Source organism: Patiria miniata, unplaced genomic scaffold, assembly GCF_015706575.1.
Source record: "Patiria miniata isolate m_02_andy unplaced genomic scaffold, ASM1570657v1 HiC_scaffold_5, whole genome shotgun sequence".
NCBI classification, from domain to species: domain Eukaryota; kingdom Metazoa; phylum Echinodermata; class Asteroidea; order Valvatida; family Asterinidae; genus Patiria; species Patiria miniata.
In genome coordinates this window covers 4,710,270-4,719,290 of record NW_024037072.1, presented here as the reverse complement: position 1 = coordinate 4,719,290, position 9,021 = coordinate 4,710,270, and the positions used below count along the sequence as shown (strand labels likewise).

The 9,021-nt window shown below is 42.8% G+C and overlaps 1 protein-coding gene across 1 annotated transcript; it reads left to right on the top strand.

Annotated features, from left to right (window-relative positions):
* The first annotated feature begins 494 nt into the window (after positions 1-494).
* On the top strand, positions 495-8,769 carry LOC119741989 (cubilin-like). Its single transcript, XM_038217978.1, has 8 exons — positions 495-789; positions 1,985-2,091; positions 3,072-3,216; positions 3,622-3,723; positions 4,327-4,503; positions 4,956-5,135; positions 7,171-7,355; positions 7,794-8,769. Exons 1-8 carry the CDS (start codon positions 714-716, stop codon positions 8,013-8,015), a joined length of 1,194 nt encoding a protein of 397 aa, XP_038073906.1. The 5' UTR covers positions 495-713; the 3' UTR covers positions 8,016-8,769.
* Positions 8,770-9,021: the final 252 nt, after the last annotated feature.

Below are 9,021 nucleotides of genomic sequence, written 5' to 3'. Positions count from 1 at the left end.
CTTCAGATCCCTAAGATGCAATCTTGATTACTAATTTGTTTAATTAATTTCGATAACCACACAGTAATTCCACGTTTAATAGCACCCAAGGGCAATCACGACCCACAACAGATATTGAAAATCCTCCCGAATGTTGGGGGGGGGGGGGGGGGAATTGGTCCCCCAAAAAGTGGGTCCAAAAAATTACGACGTGGGGTTCGGGGCCGGGCCCCCTCAAGTCGAGGGCCCCGAATTTTTTTTGGGATTCTAGATGCTCTGTGGTGCACAATCTGAGGCAATTTCTGACCACTTTACTAACCATTTTTTTTTAATGAAAAGATGGTGGTGTACGCGGTGCCTGCCGTTATTGCAATTTGCGACGTCATCACTTCGGAAAAACAAATTGGGGGGGGGGGGGGCGCATGGCCCCGTCCCCCCGAATCCGCTCTTGCATAGGGCCACCAGTCGTATTTCCAGGGGAGCGTTTACGGCCCAACACGGCAGCAGACCAATAAAGCGAGGGCAAAACTTGGTAGGCCTACGTGATGCATAAACCATGGACGGTCACGCAGTAAATGAGTAAACTTTCGGGTCAGCTCTTATCTTTGGAGCCTTTTTTCGTGGACCGTCAGTGCGGGTCTGTACTTCGATCCCGGAGCAGACAGAAGGCTATAGCCCACCCACGCTGGATTCTGTGCTATAGTTCCACACCTTTTAGACTCAACTTCTGAAATATGGAGGCGAAAAGGTGGCTTCTTTTGCTTCTGTTCGTCGGATTGGCGTCGGCAGATCACAGCTCAGAGGAGCAAGGTATTTATTTGCGGTGGGCATTTGTTGGGTGAATTGTTCATTTCAGAACTTCCAAGGCCTTTTTGCTAAATACATTCTGGGTAGAAAACAAGCTAACAAATTGTGTTTTTCGATCACAATAACGCATGGACTCAAGGCGAAGAATGTACCAAGTTTACTCGTGTATTCTTTTCTAAATCCTGCCCGTGGAATCTACAAGTACCTATATTTAATATGGTCCGTGTATTTAGTGCACCTCGACTGAGTGAAGTGACGAGGCAGAATGGAGTGGGGAACATAGTCTCCAAAGTGGTATGTGCGTTCATAGAAGGTAAAGGTAAAGATCCCATAGCCATTACTGGCCGTAGGGGCAGTGGGATGTTACACTGAAAAATTGCCTGGGTTAATTTTACCCAATAAAGGGTGAAAACTGGAACTACCCAAACTTGGGTTGTTCGATAACCAATTGTTTGGGTTAGAATTTATGTTAAATTCAACCAAAAGTTGTAGTCATACAAGACCAAATTAAATTCGGTCTTGAATGACCACAAGTTTTAGAATTAACCCAGGCAATTTTCAGCGTAGAGGTCCACTGTGTCTTGGGCGCGGCATAGGCCTATGAGTGGCGGGGCCCAGTCCTCTCCTCTCGCCGTCTTACCTTCCCTGAACGAATCAGGTACCCATTTTACTGCTGGGTCGTCAGAGAGAGTTTTCCAGTTTTTGGTCCGAATGGGATTCGAACCGTCAACCTTCCACTCCGTAGCTCCTCACTCTAACCGCTCGGCTACGAGGCCCCTCAGGTGCGTTCATACAGATCTTCAAACGACGCTCACAAATCTTCAAGTTTTTAAGTTCAACTTGTTGTGGAGTAGAACATAATAATAAAAAAAATCAGGAGAAAAAAAAAGTAATTGGGACTTTAACTTTCATATCCTATTATGTTATTTGTATTCCAGGTCTATTCAGTAAGTGAACTTAACAGTTGTTTTGTACAATGTACATGTACTTTCATATATGAAAGAACATTAAATTGACTGAATTGCCATTTTTTCATGCACTAACTTATTTTTGCAACAGCTCCCATTGGTTTTGTACATTTTCGAATCGAGGACGTCCTCAATTTGAATCCTGTCCTCAATACACAAGGTTGCTTCACATGTGTGTCCTCGATATACACAATAAACATGCACATGATTGTTTCCTTTCTCGCTCAAAGATTGCCACGAGGAATGTACGAATGGATGTTTCGGGCCGGGCCCAGAAGAATGTTGCCATGAACAGTGCCACGAAGGATGTACCGACTCGACCGACGTGGGATGCAAGGTAAATTGACCCACAGTATGTTAGTCGAAAACAAAATTATCCCCAGTTGAAGGGGGCTATAACAATCTTCTGTTGTTGAAAAGAAAATTCATTTTTTTTAACAACAAAAATATTACTCCAGAAGCTGGTGCAGTGAAGTTCTTACCAAAAGTTAATTGTCAACGATGTTGGGAGACATTTAAAAAAACAAGAAAAAAGGAATTTCCATTATTAAAGTTCCCGCCCCAAGGGTTTAGGGGGGGGGGGAGTACCGCTTACAAATGAACCATGAATTTCGTTGTGTCAGCTATATATAGGCCTAGTACATCATTTGAGACAAGGATGAACAATATTATTGTTGAGTAAACGTCCGTGGGAAATTCTTGTTATGTGATTGTCTTGTCGTGCCTAATGCAGGGGATAGGGTACGTCTAGATAGTCCGAAGTACCATTGGTCCGAAGTCCCATTGGTCCGATGTACCAGTGGTCCGACTTTCCAGTGGTCCAAAGTCCCAGTGGTCCAAAGTCTCATTAGTCCGACGAAACATATTACTGTGTAGTTCCACTAGTTCAGGTTGACTGACACCCTAACCCTAACCCTAACCCAAACCCTAACCCTATAATCCTATGGGGCGTTGGACCAATGGGACTTAGGACCAATGAGACTTCCGACCAATGGGACTTCGGACTAATGGGACGTTTATACCAATGGAACAGAGCAATGGGCCGTCGGACCAATACTTATCGGACTTCGGACCAATGGGACGCCGGACTATATCCGTCCCCATTATCTGCACCGTTCTCCGGAATTATAAACGCCCGTTGGATAAAACGTGAAGTTCTCCATTTTGATTTATACCCATGACAAGGATGTAGGCCTAACTGCAAGACAGTATTAAACATTTGCTCCGTGCGTTAATATCATTCGGATGGATATGTTCTTTCTAGCTTAGAAGCAGCTTGTCATTCTGTGTCCTTTCTCTTAATACATCCCTTTCCAGGAATGTAGGACCGTGAGAGTGGACGGTACATGCCAGGATAGCTGCGGGCCCGCGTTCATCTACAATGAGGTCACTTTGGAGCTGGAACCAAACCCAGAGTTTAAGTTCCAGCATGGACAGGACTGCGTGGAAAAGTGTCCCAAGTGTAAGAAATTAAAACAAATTTCAACCGGAAACTCATCTTTATACAAGAGAAGATGGTAGATAAACTGGTGGTGTTTCAACGATGCCCTTGGTTACATTTTCGGAGGAAAACTCTGCATAAAAAGAACCCCTTACGAAACCAGCCTGATCGGAATTCGAACGCAGGTCACTGAGGTGGAAGTCGGGGAAAAACCTTTCTCTGTATCATAACACATTGAGCAACTCAACTTTTGGACTTTCTGTAAGGTGGTATAAGTAAGAAAATTCAGATATGTTTTTGCAATGTAAAAACAGGTATATTTGTGTAGGTACGCGGAAAACATCCACGGTCCACTATCAGAATGGAAACAAAATACATCATAAATTCTACAGAAATTTATTTTGTTTATTTTCCCTGTCTAAACAGTTGCCTTTACGGAGGGTTTCAGGTGCGTCGATCGATGCAGTCCGGGGTATAGACCTGAGGGTGACCAGTGCCTCCGGTGCGGTTGGGCATGCCCTAAACAAGGTATGATATATTGGTTTTCTCTTTTCCAACCTATGCAAATGCACGTACTGTACGTGGCACTGTTTACGTGGTTGGTGTACGGCTCTGTGGTTTAGCGGGGATAAAACCCCATTGGTAATTTATTCTTTAATTTTAAGGTATGCTATCTGATTTAATCGGCACAGGACAGTTTGGATTACAAAAATATTACCAGACTCAAAAGGAGTGTAATTGCTTATGACTAACCCTTGTCCGTATTCGCTCAGCAACGTTTTATATATTCCTACATTAACTTTGGTCAACTTTGGTCAAGATTGTGACGTTTGCAAGAAAGAACCTAGAAAGTTTTGAAATTACTGTCCCACAGTCAATGAAGTTAAAATGGTCGAGAAAACATAAGTCACAAGACTGAGTCTCCTGAAGATGGTCAAAGCACACTGCTCGATACGTCGAGTTAATCGGTTTTGACCACACACAGGTACGTCAAAGATACACGTACATGCATATGGTGCTACCGCCAAAATGTGTACTCGATGTGTACTGTAAGGTTCAGGGTGAGATTTTTGGTCTAGTGATCAAGTTCAACTGAGTTTTCTATATGAAATACATATACACTCAAAACAGGTGAGGTCAACCCGCTTGTGAGCGACCAATGTGATGGAGTCAAGCAGTACGAGTGGGGCGTGATCAATAGAAAGAACAGCCCGACAGGCAACGTGACTTGTACTCAGGTGCTGATTGGTCCGCCGGGTAGTACGCTGAAGCTGAAGCTGACGGACGTGGATATTCACAACGCCATTGGTGAGTCATTTTTCATATGGATTAAGAGAAGGCCATACGATTAAAACACTGACAATAAAAGGTAAAATTTTATTCCCCCCCCCCAAAAAAAGCCGATCGCTGTCATTTTTTCTTGGACCAGGATAGAACCTGAGGTTACCAAATGGACAAGGGTGCTTACGCAACATTAGAAAGCGGCGATATCCTATTAAGTTTCTTCATGCAACCATGTGACTAACTCTCAGCCAATCATAAATGCATAGATCTTCGCAGCAATACAGAATGGACACTGTATTATGGACAACCGTTAAACCGGCATCCGGCCGGCACACAGCATGAAAAATAAATTTGGCCACTCGGACGAGGCGACATTTGAATCTTGTACGAGAACGATTGTTTTTGTCGCAAAATTTATTTGTAAAAACATGTACCAATGATAAAATAAATATTCATGAGACGATCTATTTTGGCAGATGAGAAACTGGTCCTCGTCGCCGATGAATACCGCCAAAGCTTTGACCGCGAAACCTATGCTACAACCCTGGACCTACAGACCAGCGCACTCATCGTCCAACACCGCACAGTGGCCACGGGCAACGGGTACATCCTTGCGTACAACTTCATGCCTCCTGAGGGCGAGGTTACCGACCATGGTATTAGCAGACTAGGAACCCCCAACCCCTTTCGGAAAACAACCAGCAGCCTTACAACTTCTGTGATTTCAAACGGTGTGCGCTTCTCAAACAATACCACATAGCTATACGACAATAATTCAAGGCAAAATCCGTATACTGAGGCGCCGGCCAGCCCGAGTCTTAGACTCGATAGATTGAAATTGAATAAGTAAGAGGGAACCGGACGTAGACGAGCTTCCAAGACTTGACAAGAATGAGCGATCTCTCTGGTGACTTTATACAGTGCCTGACAGGCAAAAATGACCGCGGTACAAAGTATGCACAAGACGTTAAATCCCGGGACATACCGTTATTTCGTTTTACCGTTTTGGATTTCCTCAAAAACAAAAACAGGAAACGCACCGTTGACCGTTTTTTTCGTTTTACAGTTTTGTAAAACGGTCAAACGGTATTAGGTCACAAAAAACAATGACCTTTTTGTTGTTTTTCTTAATTGTTGAAAGCGATAAACGGTTAGTTGCTTCGTTTCAGAGTGTTGTTTTACAAGAACATGACAATGAAAAACGGTCAAACGGTACTGTCGACCATTTTTTGATTTAGGTTAGGCAATTAAGCAATGCACCTATAGGAATGTCGATGCGTCCTCATGGGATCGAGTAATTGCCTGGGACCCAAATTACCCTCCTCACATTTCTCACGACATAGTTTTCGAACTGGCTATTGAAGAGCCGCGCCGAACTCCAATTTCCTTCAAATATCTGCAACTTCTTCAAACGTATTACCTGTATCCATTGTAAAAAGTATTGTCCCCCCTTGAAGTTTTCCAGCGCCATTTTTGCTTGCAACTCTTAAGCCCCACCAACTGAATCGCGTGAGAAGGGGGTCATGGTCACGCCAGGAATCACACCACGCATTATGCCGAGGTAACACTTTTTCATGTAAAGCATGGTCCCCCTCCATCCCCCTTGCCCAGCACCACAAAATGCACCACGGACTGTTCACTATGACACTGAAATAAAAAACAGTCTGTATTCAATACTGACCGTTTTGCTGTTTTTCAAAGTTATTTGTGTAAAACTGTAAAACAAAAATCATTGATCGTTATGCTGTAATGAATTTTAATTAACTTATAAAACGGAGAAACCGTATTTATCTTAATAGCGTTTGACCGTTTTACAAAACTGTAAAACGACAAAAAGGTCAATGGTTTGTCTACTGTTTTTGTTTTGAGGAAATGTAAAACGGTAAAACGAAATAACGGTGTGTCCCGGGATTACGTGAGGGCCTGCGAACGGATTTGCGGCAAGCTATTCCTAGCAAGTAGGCTATGCAAAAAAAGTTATACATTATTACATTATCGCCTTTAAAAACCCTACGCGCGAGCTTTCTGTATATCATGGCCTGAAATCATCAATTTGCATTATGATTTATGAAGGAAATAGTTTTAAACACTGAAAAAATATGCGCTTTATAAAACACCACAAGCGCGCCTAAAGTTTTGGAAGACGGCAAAGTTTCAGCTTAAATAGGGCCTATAATACACTGAACCAAAACAGAAAGTTCCCCCTTAATCCTTTTTTGTCATACTCAAAAACCACTGTATAGGCACATCTTGCTCAAATTACAATTGATCAGATCAGCAATTCCTTAGCAATCCAGCCATACTCTTTGTTTGGCCGAAACAGTGATAATGTGTACAACATTGTGCAATTTATGACAAGTGGTACCGAAACAAAGTTGCACTTTTGTATACGTGCATGCAAGGTGAGTGTGAACCTCAACATGCACGTATACCACAGTGAATCTGTTTTCGGTATCATTTTGTGTCATTTCGGTATCATAAATTGCATAAATTCGTACACATTATCAACGTTTTGGGCCAAATAAAGAGCATGGCTGGTTGCAAAGGAATGTCTGTACTGATTAGTCGTTTTTTGAGCGAGAGGTACCCAGTAGTTTTTGAGTCAGACAAAAAGTATTGGAAGCTTGGGGGGGGGGGGTCTCTTTTGGTTGAGTGTAGTTCATCCTGATATTTCTTAACTATTTGCCTCAGGCTGTGACCAAGTCTTGACCACCAACAGTGGTAGCTTCAAAAGCCCAGGCTATCCCAACAAGTACCGCGCACGGGAGCACTGCACCTACCACATCATCGTGGACCCAGGCATGAGGGTGGAAGTGGTCTTCGAGCGGCTGTATCTGCAAGGTGATGAGCCGGCCTGCCTGGCGGATAAAATGGAGGTAAAACTGTGTGCTGTGTGTATTTCGCTGTTATTGCACTGAGGAAACCGTAGACCTGTTTATTCAGTCTTTTCTGGGCTTTTTGTTCCAGAATTTGACTCTGAAGTAAACAACCTAGTCACAAACTCCAAAATAAGTCAGTTAAGACAAGAAGTCAAGATGAGAAGATGGGCTTCGATAGGTCCACATTATAATGAGAAAGAAAACTGACCATCATTGCATAACGACATAGACTTGCCAATATGAAGGCAAAGAAAAAGTTGGGAAACGAAAACAGCATGGATGACAGTCTAACGGATGATGAACAGAACTCGGATGAATAAGTTGGAATGAAGGCAGAAGTCAAACTCAAATTTGAAGTTGGAAAAGGATCGGGGAGGCCTTATGTAACTGGGTTTCGAAGTCAGCAGATCAATAATCAATTTGTTTAATTTCCAGGTGATTGAGCCGATTCTGAATACACATGTGACTCACTGCGGCCGCAAAAAGCCTCCATTCACCATCATCTCCAAAACCAACTGCCTTGTGCTCAAATTCACTAGCGACGACAGCAGAAACTTCAAAGGATACACAGCCACATTCAAGGCGGTTGAGGTGCCGGAGGGTGAAAAAGAAGACTTTTCAGTCGACACTGAGGAGGACCTACCCCCTGCCTTTTAGGAAGAGCCGGGGTATTAGCAGAAGTGTATACCTTTAATAGGATTTGGTGCTCATAGTAAATTCACAAGTTTGCTCTAGGCTTTTCAGTGTACAAGAAATTTACTTTTCGAATTAAAGCTCACCTCAAACCGTCGTCACATGCTACTCTTCTGTCAGGCTTGCGTATATAGTCTCAGTGTCTGTCCTGCAGAAATCAGTCTTGTGGGTGTAGAAAACTCTACTGAGTAGATCTTGAACATATCTGAAACCAAAAGTGACGAGTTTCAATTTTCCAAAATCTGGAAAGCATAGGAGCACAATTATTTTCGCTGTGCGGAAGCATGTGCAAAATGTGGTCCAAGGTCATTTGCAAGATACTTTTTTAATCAGTCCCTGGTTAGCATTTGTCGAGATTATTTGTATTTTTGTATGACACAGGCTTACACAATGAGCTGGTATAACAGACCATTTTAGACGCCCCTGCAATTAATGTCGTAGAGATGGTTGAACGTTATTCACATACTTTTTATGCCATCGTGAACAGAAAGCATTCAGCCTCATTATAATAGGATATTATTGGTTGAAGCAGAACACAGACCGGGAACACTATGGCCGGGAGTGAGTGCCCCAATACCAGAACAATGTGCTCTCCCTTGAATCTATTTGTCTGCTGCCACCTATTGACAAACAAGAGTGATATTGCTTTAAAACTCTTTCAAGAAACGTTATTACACAACAACAATGTGATAGTGATATTAAACTTTAGCGAACAGTATTTCCGTCTCGAATTGACATTTTAATATGAGACCACCCTGTGGATAATTCCCCTGAAGGTAGCCATACAAACAACACAGTATACATGTAACACAAAGTGTACACCATGTGGCACTAGAGGGCGCTGTTTATGATACAAATGTACATTTTATGCAACTGGCGCATTTGCAATACATCAAAACCTGTTCGTTCTCCGTTTTTCAGTGCTATTTAATACGTTTGGGCTGTAAATATCGGCATTTTTTAATTTCTC

Excerpts from the sequence above, each read along its gene's own strand:
- LOC119741989 (XM_038217978.1), top strand. The coding sequence starts at position 714 with ATGGAGGCGAAAAGGTGGCTTCTTTTGCTTCTGTTCGTCGGATTGGCG. Across the intron at positions 790-1,984 it reads TCACAGCTCAGAGGAGCAAG|ATTGCCACGAGGAATGTACG; the intron begins GTATTTATTTGC and ends TCTCGCTCAAAG. Across the intron at positions 5,136-7,170 it reads GGGCGAGGTTACCGACCATG|GCTGTGACCAAGTCTTGACC; the intron begins GTATTAGCAGAC and ends TATTTGCCTCAG.